We start from the raw sequence: 22,862 nt of genomic DNA, 5'->3' as shown, positions 1-22,862 counted from the left end.
AGACATGCAGATTAGGTAAAAGCCAGAGCATACTTAGTGCTGGTTCTGATCCTGGATAGACTGAGGAGGGTTGCATCAGGAAGTGCTTCTAGTGTGTTTAAGCAATGAAACAAACAAACAAAAAAATATCATGCTAAATCAAATATCCTAATGGGAGCAGCTGAAAGAACAAGATCTCTTAATCTAATTTGCAGAGCACACAAACTGGTTTGTGTGCTCTGGGAAGGCTTAGAGACAGAGACTTTGATTGTTGAGAATTGACAACAGAAACCAAGCTTAAAGTGTTTAATCAGTGTGTCATTCCTCTAATGATGTCTGGGAGCAAGAACTGGACCCAAAACCACCATCACATCAAGCTTCTGAGAATCATCCAGTAACGACACCTTAGATCCATTCTTAAGATCAAATGGGATCACTATGTCACAAATGAAGTGTTGGATCATGCTAAAGCCACAGACATCCAGATCATCCTTATCAGAAACAGATTGCGCTGGATGGGTGATGTTACTTGCATGCCAGATGAACGTCCAGTTAAAGCACTTCTATACGGTGAGCTGGCAGAAGGCTCCAGGAAGCCTGGCCGTCCTTTTCTTCAATTCAAGGACACACTGAAAGATATCCTACAGCATGGACGTGTTCTTTACTCATGGCAAGATATAAGAATGGAAAAACTGACATGGTGAGATTGATAGTGACAGGAGGAGAGATAACAGAAGAGAGCCAAGCATCACCAGAAACTCATTTCATAATTTTGTACTTTTGCCCTTGTCGGGCCATGAGGCGTAGTAGTCGTAATATTGAAGTCTTACCATTAATGCATGATAGATTTTTAAAATATGTGATGTTTCCATTTTATCAGTCTGATCCATTTTCATTACCCATTTATTAACCTTTAAATTAATTAAGTGTTAATTTAGATATTATTTATTGCGTTGTTATATCTGACTTTTTTGTAGATTTGTTCTTGGTTAGAGGAAAAACAGTATTTAATTTTTATGAAAAGCCACACCCATTATTTAGAGCCACACCCACTTGTTAAAGCCACACCCACTCTTTCTGTCATATTAAATGCGCACAGAACCAGGAAGTTCATTTCAGAGAGAACAAAACTCAGTCTCTCTCTCTCACACACACAGAGTGTGAGTGCAGGAAAATGGAAAAAGCCAAAATTTCTGGAAATCGCTTCAGCTGTCCATTGTGTCTGTATCTCCTGAAGGATCCTGTAACGATTCCCTGTGGTCGCAGTTTCTGTAAGGTGTGTATTAATGACCGCTGGGATCAGGAGGATGCGAACGGCGTCTACAGCTGCCCCCAGTGTAAAGAGACTTTCTCCTCAAGGCTTGTTCTACGCACGAACGAGCATTTGGCTAAGGCAGTGGAACTGAAGAAGATTGAACTCCAAGCTGATTCTTCTGCTCACTGTTACACTGGACCTGGAGATGTGGAGTGTGATTCCTCCACTGGGAGAAAATACAAAGCTGTCAAGTCCTGTCTGGTGTGTCAGGCCTCTTATTGTGAAGAACATCTTAAACCTCACTATCAGTCTCCTGCCTTTCAGAAGCACCAGTTAGTTGAAACCTTTGCAGAGCTCCAAAAGAAGATCTGCTCTCAGCACCATGAACTGTTCAAGATCTTCTGTCGTACTGACCAAAGCGTCATCTGTTATTTGTGTGCAATTGAGCAGCACAGTGGGCATGATACTGTTGCAGCTGAAAAAGAAAGAAATGAAAAACAGGTGAAAACTGGACATAATTATTTTCAATTTCTGTTTATACAAATAATATTTCTGATCTAATTTCTGTTCAGTTGATTTGATTGGTTGTTTTACTGTCGCTCGTAGTGAAGTGAATTTTTTTCCCCCAGCCAAAGTGTCTTTTTCTAAAGAAGTGTTAAACAGGTTCGAGCAGTCCGATTACTTTAAACACCCAACAACCTTCTTACAGCATTTTCCAGCTAAAGAGCTCACAGGACTGTGTTCAGGCTCTTCATTGTTGTGATTAGTGTTGGCATTTAAATTATTTGGGTTTTTTTCTATTTGAAAGGAAACCAGAGAACCGGAAGAAAACCCACCCAGCCATGTAGCATGTAAATCTCCCCACAGACACGAACCCGAGTTCAGGACTGAGCCTTGAGCTGTGTGTCTGTGTCGTGTGGCACTGTGTTTACTGACAACAGCTAGTGTTCAGGCCTGGTCTTTATCACAACCTTTAGTTATTTCAGAACCCATTTAATGGTGGAGAGGTAATAAAGTAAGAACTTGATCTTTCTGAATGTCGGTGGATTCATGGTGTATTTCAGGACAGAGAATATTGCTGAATGATGTGAATGTTTGTGTAACACAAATAACATTGTTATTGCTGCCATTTTCACACAAAACCAGAACTCATCATTTAATAAGTGCCGAATCAATACGAACATAGAAGCGACTTTATTTTGGGTCTCTTTTTTATTTTATTTTAGTTAGTTCTAGAGGCAATGTTTCTGATTTTCATTGGATTACATTTATAATTTTATTATTTTTAGTTTTATTACTATAATTCTGTAGAAGATGATTAAATGTATTTAAATATATTTTTATTTGGTCTCAGAATGAGCTAAAGGAGGAGCAGATGAAATCCCAGCAGAGGATCCAGGAGAAGCAGAAGGAGGTGCAGGAGCTGAAACAGACTGTGGACACTATTAAGGTGAGGAGTGAAAACACACACAAAGGGTTTATCTTGAAAGCGTCTCCCTCTAGACATCCAACACGTGTGTGTGTGTGTGTGTGTGTGTGTGTGTGTGTGTGTGTGTGTGTGTATTCTAACAGATGCATTATCAGGCAGCAGTAGGTGACAGTGAGAGGATCTTTACTGAGATGATCAGCTCCATGGTGAAAAAGCGCTCGGAGGTGACGGAGCTGATCAGAGCTCAGGAGAAAGCTGACCTGAGTCGAGCTGAACGACTCCTGAAGCAACTGGAGCAGGAGATTGCTGATCTTCAGAGGAGAGTCACTGAACTGGAGCAGCTTTCACACACACACGATCACATCCACTTCCTCCAGGTAACACTCACTGTCTGATCTACAGAGGGCGCTGTTCCTCACAAAGTTTCCTCCCAAAAGCTCATTACAGCAACAATAAATGTTCCTGTCTGAGATCCCAAGTGTGTCTTTGGTCTGATTCAGTCTGAGATTCATTCGTTCCTCTCCTACACTTTTCTCCATCTCTATTCTGTGTTTCCTCTCTGTAGAGTTTCCCGTCTCTCTGTGTTTCTCCTGGATGTGACGACTCACCCAGCTTCACTGTCAATCAACATCTCTCGTTTGATGGAGTGAGGAAATCTCTCTCAGATCTGAAAAAACGAGTCAAGGAAATCTGTGAGGAGGAATTCAACAAAATCCGTCCACAAGGTAAACAAACAAACATTTGTTCTGTATCACAGTAAAGAGAGCCATAAAATTCATATCACAGAAATAAGAAGGAAGCAGGAACAAAACTGCATCAAATCACAAAGCATTAGTATTAGCCTCAGAAATGACGTGCAAATTACAAATACATTTCCCAGATAAACAGGACCTTAATCACAAATCCACAAACTAATCTTATTGAACTTTACACATAACAAATATGATGAACATTAGATCAGAACCGAGGCCTTAATTCCTCCATAAAATCCATCAGAAAGTAAAAACACACACATTGTCAGAGCTTCAGCTGGGAAAAGTTTTTTGCTTCTTCTCATGATTCTTACATTCAAATGCTGCACAGTGTGATGACATTCTGGCCGATCTCTAAATCGTGTCTGACTGAGGGCAGTGAGGAATCTAATTTTTCATTTTCATGCTTTAAACTGTTTTCGTGTCATTTTTCAGTCTCCATTTTGTCTCTGTGTCTCCACAGCTGCAGCAGTTCAGATGATTTTACCCTCAAAACCAAAGAGCAGAGAAGATTTCCTGCAGTGTAGGTGTAAAAAACACACACACACACACACACACACACACACACACACACACACACACACACACACACTCACACACACACACACACACTCTTCAACTCCGAGGAGGACCGCCCGCATGATGGCCTTTCTTTCTTTCGACCCACACATTCTCTGTGTTGTATCAATAATAGTTTATTTATATCACACACAGAAATTGAGTTACACACATAGAAATCTAATCCATGCGAAGGACAAAATGCTGCCTAGAAATAACTAGTAATCTAATCTTATGAGGCAGAAAAAATAATGGATTATTGTTATAAATAAGAAAGCTAGTCGCACAGAAGCACAATGATAAAATACAATATTTCAATAAAAACAAAAAACAATAAGAAAGAGAGGAAAATGAAATGACAGTGTGAGGAAAAGAGAAAGGAATGCTAATCTGAAGTGATAATAGTAATTTTAATAGAATGCTTGAAATTGCTGAAGCTAAGATTCTTGAAAGATTCATCAATACTGTTCCAGAGAGCAGCAGCTTTGAAGCGAATATTAAACTTGCCATCGTTAGTTCTGGCTGAAGGAACACAAAATGAAGATCTCGAAGCCAGTCAAGTTTTATACTTGTGCCTTGATGCTAAAAGTGTCAAAAAGTTATCAAAGGCAGGCAGCAAATAAACTAGAATGAAATTTAAATGTAAAAATACTGTTTGAGTAATCTATAAAATCAGAGAATTTCATCATCTCCAGCTTTTTAAAAATAGGAGGTGTGTGTTCATTAAAAGAAGTTAAATTAATAATTCTGACAGCTTTCTTCTGGAGTCCAGTTATTGGTCAAAGGGTAGTCTCATAAGTATTCTCCCAAACTGAAACACCATATATTAAAAAAGAATAAATAAGAGAGTAGTACAGCTGAGATAGAATACTTTGAGAAACATAGTTATGAAGCTCAGCAATAATTTCAAAGCCTCTGGAGATTTTCTTGCTCTACTGGTGGATGTGTTTCCTCCTGATGAGGTGAGAGTCGAAAACTACTCCAAGATACCTGATGTGGTTCTTCTGTTTAATCGGCTTATAATTAATTTTCAGGAAATGGTTCTGCTCAATTTCTTTTGGGGTGGATTAAAAAAGAACAAAATTTGTTTTGTCGACATTCAGAGAGAGTTTATTTGCCCAAAGCCATGCGATGATATTGACTAATTCAGAATTTACCCTGGCTTCTAGAGAATCTAAAGATGAATCTGCCAGGAATAAATTTGAGTCACCTGCAAAAAGATGAAAATCAAATATATTGGAGCAGTTCATAGAATCATTTATGTATAAGAGAAATAGAAGGGGGCCATGAAGCAAACCCTGTGGTACTCCATATGAAATTGGTAAAGAGCTGGATGAAATATTACCTATTGAAACAAACTGATGTGTATTTGATAGATATGAGGCAAACCAATCATGGAAAATCCCACGGATGCCTTAAGAATATAACTTTGCTTACAAAATATCATGATCATCATGATCATCAAAGGCTTTACTCAGACAAAGAACGATACCACAAGAAAATTTGCCATCTTCAATTGCTCTTTGGATTTTATCAGTGATTAGTAAAAGTGCATGTTCTATAGAACGGTTGGCACGGAAACCAAACTGACCAGAATATATTAAATCAAACTTCTCTAGACATGTCTTCAGTCTATTTTACATGAGTTTTTCTAATATTTGATAAAAACTGACACACAGGTCTAACACGAGCAAGTTTAAAAGAATCAGGATCAGTACCAGAAGTAAAGGAGAAGTGATATTGGATCTCCACAGGCTTTGAGATTATTGAGTTTAATATCTTGAACAGTGTTACAGAAATACTAAAGGGGCCACAAGACTTTCCAGACTTGAGCCCGAGAAAAATGTCTTGAATTTCTTGTGTCCATGAAGGACTAAGAAGAAAGTTGTTGCCTGTCGGAGAAGCAAGAAAATCTGAAAATGCTTTGTTGACCTTTGGTATTGCTTGGCTGATACTTTTACCACTGTTTGCAAAATAAACATTGAAGTCATTTGCTAGATCCTTTGTATCTGATGGAACCTTGTTGGATGAAGTAACAGTTTTGGATATGGTTGAGTGGGCCTGAGGTTTCATAGTTACAATTTGCTTGAACCCATTACAAGCATTTTTATATTAGACTTGTTGATTATAAAATAATTTTCATAATATTTCTTTTTTACTTATGCAAGGCAAATGGTTTAGCTTATTTCTCTACACTTTGTACTTAGCACACAGGCACTGATTTCTCATCTTGATAGATTTTCTATATAATTTGATTTTGTAATTGATTGATGTTCTAAGACTGAAGGGAAATCCAAGGTTCAGATTTGAGTTTGATTTCCTTCCTTGACATGGTTTTTCAGAGGAACATGAGCGTTAATAATTTCAGAGTTTTCAAGAAAGCTGGAGAATGTCATACGGTAAATATCAGGCTCACCATCGGACTGGCTAGAGCAGTCAATTTGTTGAAAATCATAAATGAATACATCTTCATTGAACCATATGAAATCCATCCATTATCCATAAATGCTTATCCTGTGCAGGGTCGCAGGCAAGCTGAAGCCTATCCCAGCTGACTATGGGTGAGTGGCGGGGTACACCCTGGACAAGTCACCAGGTCATCGCAGGGCTGACAGAGACAGACAACCATTCACACTCACACCTACGGTCAATTTAGAGCCACCAATTAGCCGAACCTGCATGTCTTTGGACTGTGAGGGAAACCCACACAGACACAGGGAGAACATGCAAACTCCACACAGAAAGGCCCCCATTAGCCACTGGGCTTGAACCCAGAACCTTCTTGCTGTGAGGTGACAGCGCTAACCACTACACCACTGTGCCGCCTGCCATAGTGTTGCAACCAGGAAATATTTCATACCTTTAAGTGTATAGATTTTTTAAAGTATGTACAATAGTATATTTTAACTTCATTATTCATTTTAATTTATTCACACACTTTATAATTTTGCTTTGATTTATAGTTCACTTACGTTATCACTCTGCGCACAGCCATGTTGCAGGTCAAGGTTGAACCTGTGAGGTTTGTTTGTTGTTATTGACATGGGCATGTACACGATACTGTGCGAGTCCATGCTGCTTCAAGAAAAAGAAAAACTCTTTAAAAAAAAAATAAATAAAAAATAAATAAAAAACACAGCACCGGGGATGCGGAATTTGCCAAATCGAAGACGGATTCCTGTCCATTTCATGGGTGCAACATAAATTTGGTGTTCCCGCCTGGTTTAAGAGCCCCTTTTTATCATGGAGCAAGGACTCTAATGCTAGTATGCTAACGCTGTAAGACCACAGTGCGGTGCGCCACACAGAAGTGACAGTGAAGGTAAAAAGAAAAAAGGGGGGGTTTCTGTCATGGCCAGTACAAGACAAATGTCACCTACTTGGGAGAGTGTACTGGAGGAGATAGAAGAAAAGCTACTAATGCTGTCAGCATGGGAGTTAAATGATGTTTGTGCGGCATTCAGTGTGACTGTGACAGGGAGTGACAGAGACTTACCTCGCAAGCTGAGGAGGATTATCCTTCAGTGGTTAGAGAGTGAGGAGGTTACTTCACTAGAGGATGAAGAAATGTCCTTATTATTGAAGATCATGGACAAAATTGATGATTTAAAAGCGAGGAATGATAGTAATGACGGATCGGATGATGAACAAACAGGGCACCAGGACCACCTGCTGGGGGAAGGCGATACTGCACCCAGTAACCCTGATGAAGAAATTGAGCACATTTCTGCCCCAAAGTGCACAGAATCAGTCACTGTCCCTGTAATAAACCCCACATTTGTCCACCCACTCTACTGAAGAGAGTTTAAGATAGTGGGACAAATAGGAGAACCTAATCAGAAGGGCAAATTGGGATATGCCAGCTCGGAAAGACACATCCAAAGGGCGCTGAGGAAAGCATATGATGAGGGGGAAGTTGTGGAAGCGGTCATCCAAGCCATAGTCCCAGGAACAAAGCTGAAAAGTTACCTTGAGAGTAGGGCTGATTTGACACTACAAGGTCTGAGACAGATTTTAAGGACTCATTATATTGAGAAAGATGCTACAGAGCTGCATCACTCCCTCACTCGCACAGTTCAGGAATCTAGGGAAATGCCAATCCAGTTTCTGATGTGAGCCATGGACCTGAGACAGCAAATCATCTTTGCTTCAGAAAGAGTTGAGTTTGGATTAAAGTACAGCTCAGAGCTGATCCAAAATCAGTTCCTCCAAACAGTAATCAGTGGTCTCCATGATGACCCCATTTGAACAGACTTAAAGCCATACTTACAGGACCCAACAATAAAAAAGAATGAAAGCACAGCTTTATTCATCACACATATGTGAAATTTACTCTCTGCAGTTAACCCATCTGAAGCAGTAAACACATACACATACCCAGAGCAGTGGGCAGCCATGCTAACAGCGCCCGGGGAGCAGTTGGGAGTTAGGTGCCTCGCTCAAGGGCACCTCAGCCTAAGGCCATCCCATATTAACCTAACCACATGTCTTTGGAGTGTGGGGGAAACTGGAGCACCCAGAGGAAACCCACACAGATACAGGGAGAACATGCAAACTCCACACAGAAAGGCCCTCGATGGCCGCTGGGTTCGAACCCAGAACCTTCTTGCTGTGAGGCGACCGTGCTAACCACTACACCACTGTGCCACCCGATGAAGTCCTTCTGGAGAAAATGACAGCTGCATACGCCCTGGAAGTGGAGAGAAAGAACAAGTTGCCAACCACATCAAAGACAAGGATGATAAAAGTGGCAGCAGTGAATGAGGGAAATGAGGACACTGAAAAGGAATGTTATACACACAACCAAAAAAACAAGAATAAAGAGAACGAAACATGCAAACATGACACGCTGATGGAAAAAGTGGACCAAGCTAACAAAGCCATATCATTAGACTAATAGCATAATTGCCTAAGTCATATTTGAATGTGGGGTTTGGTGCAGTGTGGATTGGGTGGCAGTCAAAGGCAGGGGCCTCGACGACCTGATCCCCGGACACAGTGGCTGGCTGTTGGGAAATGGAATGTCAGTTCGCTGGGGGGGAAAGAGCCTGAGCTTGTGCGGGAGGTTGAGAGGTACCGGCTAGAGATAGTCGGGCTCACCTCCATGTACAGCTTGGGCTCTGGAACCCAGCTCCTCGAGAGGGGCTGGACTTTCCACTTCTCTGGAGTCGCCCGTGGTGAGCGGTGGCGGGCTGGTGTGGGCTTGCTTATAGCTCCCCAGCTCAGCCGCCATGTGTTGGAGTTTACCCCAGTGAACGAGAGGGTCACCTCTCTGCGCCTTCAGATTGGAGAGAGGGCTCTTGCTGTTGTTTGTGCCTACGGGCCAAATAGCAGTATAGAGTATCTGGCCTTCTTGGAGTCCCTGGGAGAGATACTGAGGGGTGCTCAGACTGGGGACTCCATTGTGCTACTGGGGGACTTCAATGCTCACATGGGTGACGACAGTGACACCTGGAGGGGCGTGGTTGGGAGGAACGGCCTCCCCGATCTGAACCTGAGTGGTGTTTTGTTATTGGACTTCTGTGCTAGTCACGGTTTGTCCATAACGAACACCATGTTCGAGCATAGGGGTGTCCATAAGTGCACGTGGCACCAGGACACCTTAGGTCGGAGGTCGATGATTGACTTTGTAGTCGTTTCATCTGATCTCCGGCCCTATGTCTTGGACACTCGGGTGAAGAGAGGGGCTGAGCTGTCAACTGATCACCACCTGGTGGTGAGTTGGATCCACTGGCGGAGGAGGAAGCTGGACAGACCTGGCAGGCCCAAACGTATGGTGAGGGTCTGCTGGGAACGTCTGGCCGAGCACTCTGTTGGGGAGGTCTTTAACTCGCACCTCCGGGAGAGCTTTTCCCAGCTTCCGAGGGAGGCAGGGGACATTGAGTCTGAGTGGACCATGTTCTCTACCTCCATTGTGGACGCAGCTGTTCGGAGCTGTGGCCACAAGGTCTCCGGTGCCTGTCGTGGTGGCAATCCCCGAACCCGGTGGTGGACACCGGAAGTAAGGGATGCCGTCAAGCTGAAGAAGGAATCCTATCGGGCCATGTTGATCTCCGGGACTCCTGAGGCAGCCGACGGGTATCGGCAGGCCAGGCGTGCTGCAGCTCGGGCAGTTGCGGAGGCAAAAACTCGGAACTGGGAGGAGTTCGGGGAGGCCATGAAGAAGGACTATCGGTTGGCCTCGAAGAAATTCTGGCAAACCGTCCGGCGCCTCAGGAGGGGGAAGCAGTACTCTGCCAACACTGTTTACAGTGTGGGTGGGGAGCTGTTGACCTCGACTGGGGACATTGTCGGGCGGTGGAAGGAATACTTTGAGGATCTCCTCAATCCCACCGTCATGTCTTCCACTGAGGAGACTGAGGCTGATGACTCAGAGGTGGACTCGTCCATTACCCAAGCCGAAGTCACTGAGGTGGTTTGCAAGCTCCTCGGTGGCAAGGCACCGGGGGTGGATGAGATCCGCCCTGAGTATCTCAAGTCTCTGGATGTTGTGGGGCTGTCTTGGTTGACACGCCTCTGCAACATCGCGTGGCGGTCGGGGACAGTGCCTCTGGAGTGGCAGACTGGGGTGGTGGTCCCTCTTTTTAAGAAAGGGGAAAGGAGAGTGTGCTCCAATTATAGGGGAATCACACTTCTCAGCCTCCCAGGGAAAGTTTACTCCAGGGTACTGGAGAGGAGAATTCGACCAATAGTCGAACCTTGGATCCAGGAGGAACAATGCGGTTTTCGTCCTGGTCATGGAACACTGGACCAGCTCTATACCCTTCATAGGGTGCTCGAGGGTTCATGGGAGTTTGCCCAACCAGTCCAAATGTGCTTTGTGGATCTGGAGAAGGCATTCGACCGTGTCCCCCGTGATATTCTCTGGGGGGTGCTTCGGGAGTATGGGGTTCGGGGCTCTTTGCTAAGGGCTGTCCGGTCCCTGTACGAACGGAGCAGGAGTCTGGTTCGCATTGCCGGCAGTTAGTCAGACCTGTTCCCAGTGCATGTTGGACTCCGGCAAGGCTGCCCTTTGTCACCGGTTCTGTTCATAATTTTTATGGACAGAATTTCTAGGCGCAGCCAGGGGCCGGAAGGAATTCTGTGTGGGAACCACAGGATTTCATCTCTGCTTTTTGCGGATGATGTTGTCCTGTTGGCTTCTTCAAACCAGGACCTTCAGCATGCACTGGGGCGGTTTGCAGTCAAGTGTGAAGCGGCTGGGATGAGAATCAGCACCTCCAAGTCCGAGGCCATGGTTCTCGACCAGAAAAGGGTGGCTTGCCCTCTCCAGGTTGGTGGAGAAGTCCTGCCTCAAGTGGAGGAGTTTAAGTATCTCGGGATCTTGTTCACGAGTGAGGGAAGGATGGAGCGTGAGATCGACAGGCGGATCGGTGCAGCCTCCGCAGTAATGCGGTCACTTTACCGGTCCATCATGGTGAAGAAGGAGCTAAGCCAAAAGGCGAAGCTCTCAATTTATCGGTCGATCTACGTTCCGACTCTCACCTATGGTCATGAGCTTTGGGTAATGACAGAAAGAACAAGATCGTGGATACAAGTGGCTGAAATGAGTTTCCTTCGCAGGGTGGCTGGGCGCTCCCTTAGAGATAGGGTGAGAAGCACAGTCATTCAGGAGGAGCTCGGAGTAGAGCCGCTGCTCCTCCACATCGAGAGGAACCAGCTGAGGTGGCTCGGGCATCTTTTTCGGATGCCTCCTGGACGCCTCCCTGGGGAGGTTTTCCAGGCATGTCCCCCCGGGAGGAGGTCCCGGGGAAGATCCAGGACATGCTGGAGGGACTATGTCTCTCGGCTGGCCTGGGAATGCCTCGGTGTTCTTCCCGAGGAGCTGGACGAGGTGTCTGGGGAAAGGGAAGTTTGGGCTTCCATGCTTAGACTGCTGCCTCCATGACCCGGTCCCGGATAAGCGGAAGAAGATGAGACGAGACGAGATATTTGAATGTTTTCGGAAAACAAGCGTCAAAAATGCCTAAGTCAAAGAGATTACTAAGGCAGATAGTGATTTTGGACTCTAAAATGTGTTCTGATAGGCTGAGGACATAGGCAATAAGGCAGGGTGATGCAGCAGTGGTAGGAGAGTAAAGTTAGGCAGATATCACAATTTGGCCAAAAAAATGACTTGGGCAATTATACTATTAGGCTAACGATATACGAAGCTATCCAGAACCTCACTGCTCAGATTGCAAGCCTCAGTCAGACTCCAAGACCTAAGACAATGAGAGTTGGTGGGCAACCAAGTCAGAACCGTTGTCCCCAGTCAGGGGCAGCGGATACCAAACGATGTCAGCAGTGTCAGGTGTCCAATCCTGAGGGAAGATGTAGTCACTGTTATAAATGTGGCAGCACTGAACATTGGGTGGCAGGCTGTCGGCCTAAAAAGATCTCAGCCACTTCGAGTAGGATTGAAATCTGGGTACATCCTGTAGAAACGACAAACAAAGTGGACCAATTCAACCTGAAAGCACCTCTCACTGGTAAGCAACAACAAACTGCTAAGCTGGTAGAGAAGAGATGTCTGGTTCGAGCCTCCCTTGGTGATGTTGAGACTGCAGTGCTGTGGGACACCAGTTCACAAATGTCAGTTGTGGGAGCGGATTGGAAAAGAAAATATCTGCCAGATGTTGAGGTGAGACCAGCGAAGGAGCTGCTTGAGGAGGGAGAACTGGACCTTTCAGCAGCCAATGGAACAGATATTCCTTCTGAAGGATGGATGGGAATTTAAGTTACCCTGTCCAAAAATGCAGTGTCTGGGATGAGTGACAAACCAGTGCTGGTCCCAATTCTGGTTGCCCGTGATGACCTTGAATGCCCCATCATCGGATTTAATGTGATCCAAGAGCTGACACTGGTAAACAGTGAATCAAGAGACTGCACCCCTCCTGGTCACACGGTACAAAGACTCTGTTTGGCACTAGGGGTAGGGCGCAAAACTGCAAGAGCTGTCTTATCTGTTTTAAAGGAACAAAAGTCTGAAAGCAGTCCCCATATAGCCAGACTGGGCACACGGTCCATTATCATACCAAAACACAAAGTCATAGAAGTGGAATGTAGCCAGCTGAGTAAGATGGTGACAAGTGGCTCACATGCTATGTTGGAGCCAAATCAGGAGGCGCCATGGCCCACAGGACTAAATATTAGAGAGCAGTTAATTCACCTTCTGCAAGGAAATGACAGAAAAATTACAGTGACTGTTGAAAACCTAACTGACAAGGATATCACACTCTGTGGCTGCACTATGCCAGGCTGGTTGCATGTTGTTGAAGCAATCTACCCCCTGGAAACAAAGCCTTTGGAGGGACAGGGACCTCACTCATCAAGCAGCAGCACTGCACCTCCAGTGAAGCAACTTGGTGAACCCGCACAAAGTGAGTCTTGGGATCCACCTGTGGACCTGAGTCATCTGTCAGAGGACCAACAGCAACAGCAGATGCTCAGAGAGGAGTGTGATGTTTTTGCAAAAGATTATTGGGACACAGGGTGCATCAAAGATTTAGAGATGGACATACAGCGACAAGACAACATCCCTGTCCTGAAAACATACAATGCAATTCCTTGACATCTCTACCAAGAAGTGAAAACACACATACAGGACTTACTCAATCGTGGCTGGATACAGAAATCTTGCTCTTCATACGCTTCGCCTGTAGTGTGTGTCCGAAAGAGAGATGGGAGTCTTCGCTTGTACATAGACTACAGACTGCTGAATGGAAAAACACAGTCTGACCATCATCTTACTCCCAGAATATAGGAGATCCTGGAAATCCTGGGGGGGCAACTCCTGGTTTGTGGTCCTAGACCAGGGAAAGGCCTATCACCAGGGCTTCATGAGTGAGAAAAGCAGACCCTGTACCACGTTTATAACACCATGGGGACTTTATGAATGGCTCAGAATCCCATTTGGGCTCATGAACACGCCAGCAGCTTTTCAGCGCTACATGGAAGGATGCTTGGGAGACCTTAGGGATGAGGTTTGTGTCCCATATCTAGATGATGTACTGGTGTTCAGCCACAGCTTTGACCAACACATCCAAAATGTGAGGCGGGTACTGCAGCAACAGTGTGGAATCAAGTTAAGACCATAAAAATGTGACTTTTTCAAACGTGAAGTCTGTTATGTGGGTCGAGTCATCTCCGCAGAGGGGTATAAAATGAATCCCAAGGAGGTGGAAGCTGTGTAGGCCCTCAGACATGAGACACCAGCCACAGTCCGTGAGGTGAGAAAACTGATGGGTTTCCTCAGCTATTACAGTTCCTATATACCAGACTTCTCCAGGACAGCAAAACCTTTGTATGAGCTTTTAGCAAAGCCCAAATCTGAGCAAAAGAAAAAAGTCAAAAGAAACAAAGAACTGGCTGCCGATCTACTCAACTTCCACCATCTCACCCAGTCCAGTGGACAGAAATCCACAGGGAAGTTCTTGAAAAGATAGTGGATCAACTGACAAACCCACCTGTGATGGCGTATCCAAACATGGAGAAACCATTCATCTTGCACGTCGATGCCTCAGAAGAGGGCTTGGGTACAGTCTTATATCAGCGACAAGAGGGAGCACTCAGAGTAATAGCATATGGATCCAGAACACTATCAGCAGCAGAGAGAAACTACAAGTTACACTCAGGTAAATTGGAGTTCATGGCACTAAAATGGGCAGTAACAGAACACTTTCGTGATTATCTGTTTCATGCACCTCATTTCACTGTCTATAGTGACAACAACCACCTGACATATGTCACCAAGTGAGCAAAACTCAATGCAATGGGACATCGCTGGGTGGCAGAACTGTCTGATTACAGGTTTACTCTTAAATACAGGCCTGGATCAGTAAATAGAGATGCAGATTTCTTATCACGAAGACCAAAGCAGATAGAAGAAATCAGGCAAGAATGCACACAGGAGTGCACACAAGAAGTAACTGACTTAATTGGAGAAGCCCTGGAGAGAGAAAAGACTGGGGAAGTTAACTGGATCTCTGATGTTACCTGTAATGCAGATGCGCTACCAGAAGGGACCTGTGTCTCTGAGCCAATTCAGCCTCTTGCAGTGGAAGACATCAGGGTGGCCCAAAATGCAGACCCAGTCATAAACAGAGTCTTGGTCCTGAAAAAGACACCCCTACCTGAAACAAACACAAGCTGGCAGAGAGTGAAGCTGTCAGAGGGTTCCTCAGAGAGTGGCCCCTTCTACAGGTTGATGGAGATAGGATCCTCAGGAGAGAGACAGTAAACAGGATGTAGCTAGTCATTCCTGATTCCCTGAAGCCTGTTATTTACAAGCACCTCCATGAGGAGATGGGACACTTAGGTGTAGATCATCTGGTTTCTCTTGCCAGGGAACGCTTTTTCTGGCCCAAGATGAGACAGGAAATGGAGCACTATGTTACTCAGGTGTGTTGCTGCTTAAAAAGAAAGAAACCAAACAGAGTAACTAGGACACCAATACAGACCATTGAGACTAATGCACCATTCGAGATGATATCCACAGACTATGTACACTTAGAGAAATGTAAGGGAGGTGAGGAATACATCCTCGTGGTGGTGGATAATTTCACCAAGTATGCACAGGCTTATGCAACCAAGGATAAGTCTGGGAAGACTGCAGCTAAAAAAACTGTTTGATGACTTCATCATGTGCTTCGGTTTCCCCTCTAAGATACACCATGACCAAGGAAAAGAGTTTGAAAACAATCTCTTTCACAAGCTCCAAAGTTACTGTGCTATTCGCCATTCCCGCACCTCCCTGTACCATCCCCAAGCCAATCCAGCCGAATGCTTCAACAGGACGCTACTGGGTATGTTGCGCACACTGGAAGAGACTCAGAAGTCGAGGTGGAAAGAGCACTTAAATAAGGTGGTCCATGCCTATAATTCCACGGTACATGAATCAACAGGTTTCTCCCCATTTTTCCTTCTCTTTGGCTGTGAGCCTACTCTGCCAGTTGATTTAATGTTCCCAAAAAGGAGAGAAAAGGAAAGCCAATCACACACAGGCTATGCAGAGAAGTGGAGAGAAGCTATGCGAGAAGCCTACATGATTGCGATGGAAAATATGAGGAAGTGTAGAAGAAGAGGACAGAGAAACTACAATCGGCGAGCATGGAGCTCCACCCTTGAGCCAGGTGATCATGTCGTGCTAAGAAATCTAACACCCGGGGGGGTCCAGGGAAGCTGCATAGTTACTGGGAGGACATAATTTATGTCGTCAGAGAAAGGAAAGGCCCTGACAGCCCAGTTTATATGGTTGAACCATCGCAAGTTACAGGAAAGAAACGAGTGTTACATCGTAACCTACTTTTTCCATGTCCTTACCTGGTTGAAAAGCCAGACGTCAGTGGTCCCAATCTGAGAGAGAGCGAGGAAATGGAAAAAAAGCTAAGTTTACAGCAAGAAGAAAGCTGAAAGTGATGCTCACTTGACAGCCACAGAAAATTCCAGCATGAGGAGTATTATTTTTGGACAGCAGAAAGACAAGCCAACCCTAACCTCAATCCAGAAGCAGAGGAGTTCTGCCCCGGGATGGAAAGATTGGGAGAAAGACCTGAGGAGGTAATCATACCGAAGGAGAATCCTGAAGAGGAGCAACTGGAGGAGGGATGCTGTGTGGAGAGAGAGACTGGTTCATCTGCTGCTGAGTCTGAGGAGGAGCAGAGGGAAGCTGACACAGAGAAAGAGAGAGACCAGTGAGAGCCAGACAGCCCAGCTAGGACAGCCAACCCTTGAGCTGCTGAAGTCCTGCCCTGTCAGTGTGAAGGGGGTCCCAGAAGTCAGCCGAGATCCCTCAACCAGATCATCATTCATGTATCCTTTTTATTGGAGTGGTTAAAGTTACAGAAAAATAAGTTAGCTTAAGTTCATAGTATAAAAATGGGTGTCCGGTGATGGACAGGGTAAAGGACTGTATAAGAGGGACACTGGATCAGGTATACAGCAAGCTACACAGGCTGTCCGGTTAGAACAGGAATTAATGGATGTCCACTCACGAGAAACCGTGTAAACCGTGGTTTTACTAGAAAACAGAATAAAATACAAATACAACAAGACATGAGCGATAATATAAACACAAGCAATAATGTAAATAATAACAATGATATAAATACAAATACATATCGCATTAAATATATATTAACGCAAATGAATAATAATTATATACAATGTAATACAAATGTAAAACACACAAATGAATACTATATAAGTAAACAATGTAAAGCCCAATGAATGCTACTTACACCCCATAATAAATAACACAACCCACTAGATACTGACTATATACACGATATGTACACAATATGTACAATGTGTACAACGTACACGGAGGATGAGGATAGCTGCCTACAGCAGCTATCATTACCAAGGTGCGTGGTGCAACTGCTTACAGCGAGTCACACCCGCATGAAGACACAGAGTGTGTCGGCTGAATGAAGGGGAGCGTAGCTCCTTTAAGCGCTGCCCCGCGCTGTATTGCGCATAGAAGGTTAGAATATGTGGCGCGGTTATGAACTGTACATACCACCACTACACTCCCAACACGGCAATGGCTAATAATGAAATGTGCTCCCGTAACAAACCGTGGTCGAGAAAACAAGCGCTATCATTACATGGCTACTGAACAGAACAGAACAAACACGTAAGAAAATAGACAGACACAGGATGAGAGAATAAGAGAAGAAATACTCGCTAGCATTACCGCTACATGTAACAGTTACAGATAGCGAGTACACACATAACACAGTAGCTACGCAACAATAAACAACTTACATTCAAGGACGCACGGAATGCACACACGGCACGAATGATGGACGTTGGATCCTGACACGTCCGCGATAGAAAGACAGAAAGCAAGAAAGAAATGAAACCGAGAAAGAAAGAGAGAAACGGATCCAAATATTCACTGATGAGAAGCAGGTGTTGCATGGAGTCCCCGTCTGTTGTGTGCCGTGTTTTCCTCGATGTTTGTGCGCATCTTATATAGTCCACGCAGCACAGTGTGATGGACAGTGGCGCCAGGGTGTCTGAAGTTGGCGTGTGATGGACAGTGGCGCCAGGGTGTCTGAAGTTGGCGTGTTGTAACATGCCCTGACAACTAACGAGTTGGGAGCCACTATGTCTGACAAGGGTGCCTGTTTACTACTTTTAAAGGTCAAAATAATTAAGACCTGGCACCACAATTCTGAACAGCCGCCCCCAACTTTGTGGAACAAAGTTGTGTCCATGATGTCAGGCAGAGGGGCCCTGAGGGAGTGAAGGGAGTCTCACCAGGCGTGAGACTGGGCGTGTGTAGGTCCGGTCCTTGACCTGCACCTGTGCAGTACGTACCCTGCCATCTGCTCCAGGGATGACAGCAGTGACCTTGCCCACAGGCCCCAGGGCATGTGGGAGTTGAGGGTCAGCAATCATCACGATGCTGTCAACGATGAGGTCCTCCCGGTCTCGTTGCCACTTGGAGCGGGTTTGAAGAGAGGGCAGGTAGTTCCTGATGAACTTAGCCCAGAATTGGTCCGCAAGGGCCTGGCACTGTCTCCACCTGCGCCTGCTCAGGATGTCGGAGTCGGTGTAGACCACTTGTGGTATGGAGGGGTCGTGCCGCCCCATCAGCAGCATGTTTGGAGTGATGGGATCTGGATCTGCGATGTCTGACGAGGTGTAACCCAAGGGCTTGGAGTTGATGATGCTTTCCACCTCGATCAGCACTGTCCTCAACACCTCCTCAGTGACTGTCTGTGCATCGAGTGTAGTGTGTAGGGCAGCTTTGATGGAACGGATCTCCCGTTCCCAGGAACCACCGAAGTGCGGAGCATGTGGAGGATTGAACTTGAAGTCAATCTGTTGACTGGCTAAGTGGGACTGTAGCTCTGGGCTGAGGGCTTTGAACGTCTCCTGCAGTTCAGACTGACCCCCTCTGAAATTGGTGCCTTGGTCGGAGAGCAGCTCATGTGGCTTCCCTTGGTGTGCGATGAAGCGCCGCAGGGCCATCAAGAAAGCATCAGTGTCCATGCTGGTGAGGAGGTCTAGATGCACTGCATGGGTTGTCAGGCACTTGAAAACGATGCCCCACCGTTTCTCAGTGCGTTGGCCGATCTTGATGAGGTACGGCCCGAAACAATCCATTCCAGTGGAATAGAAGGCTGGCTTGTGCAAGCGCAGACTTGATGGTGGCAAGTCAGCCATTCTGGGGATCACTGGTGTGCCTCGCCACTTCTGACACTCTGGACAGCTGTGCTGATGTTTCTTGACAGCCGCTCTCCCACGCACGATCCAGTACCGCCGGCGCAGCTCAGCAAACACTCGCTCTGGTCCTGGGTGCGCCAGGTGGCTGTCGAAGTCTCGGATGATGAGCTGTGTGATGGGGTGCTGAGGGTCAAGCAGGATGGGGTGCAGAGTCTCCTCCTCAACCGTGTCACACCTGCGCAGACGACCTCCGACCCGGATCAGCTGTGTCTCAGCGTCGTACTCCGGGGACAATGTGAGGATCCTGCTGTCAGTGGAGACTGGCTTCCCCGCTGAGAGCAGGGTGAGGTCTTCGGGGAAGGAGTCACTCTGTGCCTTCCTGAGGAGTGCCATCTCCGCTTGCCTGTAGTCCTCAGCTGTGATGGCGGATGTGGCCGCCTCGTGACGCGCTCTGACTGTGGCCTCCAGCAGCTCTGGATATTGACTGAAGTTCCCTGCATCAGGCAACGCAGGGTCAGAGGTCACGGTGATGTGGCCGCAGAACTGGGACTTCCGCAGCTCGGTGGCGTCCTGCAGCAGCTCCACTGATGGTGACGGTGCACTGATGAACAGGCACGCTGAGGTGGAAGACCGATGCTTGACAGCCTTGGCGGGGCCTTGAAGTGTCCACCCAAGGCGTGTCTTCAGGGCAATGGGTCCACCTGGTGGGCCTATGTGCACAGGCTCGATGGGGATGAGGAGGTCTGGGTAGTCAGACCCAATGAGGAGCAGCGGACGGGCCTGAGTAAAGGAGTGAAGAGGCAGCCCTCTGAGGTGGCGGTAGGTCTTTTGGAGAGCCTCAACTGGGTGTGAATGAGGGGACAGTCCCAGTTCGGGTGATGTGAAGGCCCGCTGTATCTTGTACCGCTGCTGCGGTTGACTGAGGGATGACACAGAGAAGGACACTGACCTCCCCGGCACCGTTCTGATGTCATGACGGATGGTGCGGAGGGCCAGATTCTCACTCTGTCCTTTGAGGCCAAGCTGCTGCGCTGCTTGGGGGAGGAGCATGGTGTGCTCTGACCCGTCATCGAGGATGGCGTAGGTCTCCATCTTCTTGCCCCCGTGATGAAGGAGCACCTTCACCATCTTCAGCAGCACACAACTACCTCTCCGTGCTGGGTCGAGGTAGTAGGTGGATGGCTGGCTGGGTGAAGACAGTGTCGCAGTCTCCGGCCTGCTTTGTGCATTCACCTCATGCAGTACCTCGAGGTGCAGGCGATTGCACTTCGGGCACCGTGCCTTGAGGTAGCACTGAGCCGCTTGATGGTCGCGTCCACACCTCCAGCACTTCTTCCCGGTCTTGATCCACTGGAGCCTTGGTTCCAGTGACATACTCTTGAACGCAGTGCACTGGTTGAAGTAGTGCTCCGTGCTGTTGCAGAAGGGGCAGTACTTCTTTGGAGGCTCCACCTTGGCGGGTGTACGTGGAGCTGACTTTGATGGCTGCTGAGCTGACTTGGCTGGGGGGTCTACCAGCAGGACCGTGGTGGAGCGTGTGGCTGCCGGCTGCTTGCCTCTGGTGCTCCACTGCCGCTCTGCCTGGCTCGCTGTTGCCTTTGGCGGGTCGTTGGTCTCGTCCAGCTGCACACCAACCTCGTGCTGTAACCATGCGGCGAAGTCCAAGAGTGTGGGGACAGGCACACGGTCTGGGTCGATGTACCGCCTGAAGGCAGTACGCAGCTCGTGAGGCAGCTTGGGCAGCAACCGAGACACATGCGAACCACACCGTAGCTCAAGCTGTTCCTGGGTCCCCATCTTATCCAGCATCCCCACCAAGGACTGCACCTTCAGGGCGAAGTTCCTGAAGCCTCTCTGGTCACCGCTCCTGACAGGGGGCTCAGCCAGGACCTGGTTGATCTGCCTGAGTGCCAGTTTGCGGGGCTGCCCAAAGAGCTTCGTGAGGGCTGCCATCGTATCACTGTAGGGATAGCTGCTGTGGCAGTAAGCATCCGCTACCAGGACAGCATCCTCTAGCTTCAGGTGGTCCAGCAGGATCTGATATTTGAAGCGCTCTGTCGCGTCGGGTGGTAGGACGTTGTCGAGCGCCAGCTGCATCCTGTTGAACTGCCGTGGGTCGTCCTCGGTGAACGCTGGGATTCTCATCTTGGGCCCGCGGTAGGTCAGCTCCTGAGGGGGAAGAGATGTCAGTCGCTGTGGGACAGGTGACAGCCTGTGATGATCTGGTGCCACTGCCCTCTGACCGGCCGACACCGGTGATGACGTCCGCTGTCTCTGAGCGGACGAAGGGCGCCGTGGGCTGAATGGCGCTGAGTACTGTGGGGTGGCAGGAAAGGGTGAGGATGACGTAAATGAGTGACCCCGTGGCAGATTCATGCTCCTCAGGTGCTCTGTCAGCTCTGCCATCAGTGGTGTTGGCAGATGGGGAGCTCCTCCATGTGGCGGTGTGGACGTCGCTGCCTCAGCTCCTGCGATGTGTGGCCGAGGTAGAGGTGACGACTGCTCTGCCACCGGGGCGCGGCGATGTCCACTGGTTGAGTCAGCAGGGCTGTATGTTCTGTCATGCTGCAGTGGTGATGATAGGACTGCTGGGGGGGTTCCAGGCGTGACGGCTGGAACCTGGATGTCCCTCGCTGGAGTGCATGGAGGTGATGCATAGTGTTGTTGTTGCAACAGGTACTGCACATCCCGCTGCAGCTGCCGATTGTCCTCCCGTATCTGCTGAAGGGCGAGGAGGATAGCTGCTGACGTGTCCAGGGGAGTCTGCCCAGCAGGGGGAGTGTGTGATGGCTCCCGGGGCCTGCTGTCTCCCACGTGGGAAGAATCATCCTGGGTGTGTGCGCCGTCCTGTGGCAGCCGTCGCTGAGCCTGGGTCACCACGTAGTCATCCAGGTGCCTGGGGTGGTGGTGCTCACGGCGAGGACGGGCACTGCCATCATGAGTGGACATCCTGACTGTGTAGAACGCTGTATCCGGCTCGAAGGACCATATAAAAATGGGTGTCCGGTGATGGACAGGGTAAAGGACTGTATAAGAGGGACACTGGATCAGGTATACAGCAAGCTACACAGGCTGTCCGGTTAGAACAGGAATTAATGGATGTCCACTCACGAGAAACCGTGTAAACCGTGGTTTTACTAGAAAACAGAATAAAATACAAATACAACAAGACATGAGCGATAATATAAACACAAGCAATAATGTAAATAATAACAATGATATAAATACAAATACACATCGCATTAAATATATATTAACGCAAATGAATAATAATTATATACAATGTAATACAAATGTAAAACACACAAATGAATACTATATAAGTAAACAATGTAAAGCCCAATGAATGCTACTTACACCCCATAATAAATAACACAACCCACTAGATACTGACTATATACACGATATGTACACAATATGTACAATGTGTACAACGTACACGGAGGATGAGGATAGCTGCCTACAGCAGCTATCATTACCAAGGTGCGTGGTGCAACTGCTTACAGCGAGTCACACCCGCATGAAGACACAGAGTGTGTCGGCTGAATGAAGGGGAGCGTAGCTCCTTTAAGCGCTGCCCCGCGCTGTATTGCGCATAGAAGGTTAGAATATGTGGCGCGGTTATGAACTGTACATACCACCACTACACTCCCAACACGGCAATGGCTAATAATGAAATGTGCTCCCGTAACAAACCGTGGTCGAGAAAACAAGCGCTATCATTACATGG

At 47.1% G+C, this 22,862-nt stretch overlaps 1 protein-coding gene across 1 annotated transcript in view; it reads left to right on the top strand.

The window, feature by feature from the left end:
* Positions 1 to 1,109: 1,109 nt before the first annotated feature.
* LOC132864469 (tripartite motif-containing protein 16-like) overlaps positions 1,110 to 22,862 on the top strand; it is a 42,140-nt gene continuing 20,387 nt past the window's right edge. The window contains exons 1-5 of the mRNA XM_060897887.1: positions 1,110 to 1,735; positions 2,589 to 2,684; positions 2,807 to 3,040; positions 3,229 to 3,388; positions 3,879 to 3,938. Of these exons, the coding sequence (XP_060753870.1) occupies positions 1,154 to 1,735; positions 2,589 to 2,684; positions 2,807 to 3,040; positions 3,229 to 3,388; positions 3,879 to 3,938 (1,132 nt within the window). The 5' untranslated portion in view covers positions 1,110 to 1,153. The remainder of the gene's footprint in view (positions 1,736 to 2,588; positions 2,685 to 2,806; positions 3,041 to 3,228; positions 3,389 to 3,878; positions 3,939 to 22,862) is intronic.

Source organism: Neoarius graeffei, chromosome 17, assembly GCF_027579695.1.
Source record: "Neoarius graeffei isolate fNeoGra1 chromosome 17, fNeoGra1.pri, whole genome shotgun sequence".
Taxonomy (NCBI): domain Eukaryota; kingdom Metazoa; phylum Chordata; class Actinopteri; order Siluriformes; family Ariidae; genus Neoarius; species Neoarius graeffei.
This window is presented reverse-complemented; position numbering and strand designations above follow the sequence as displayed.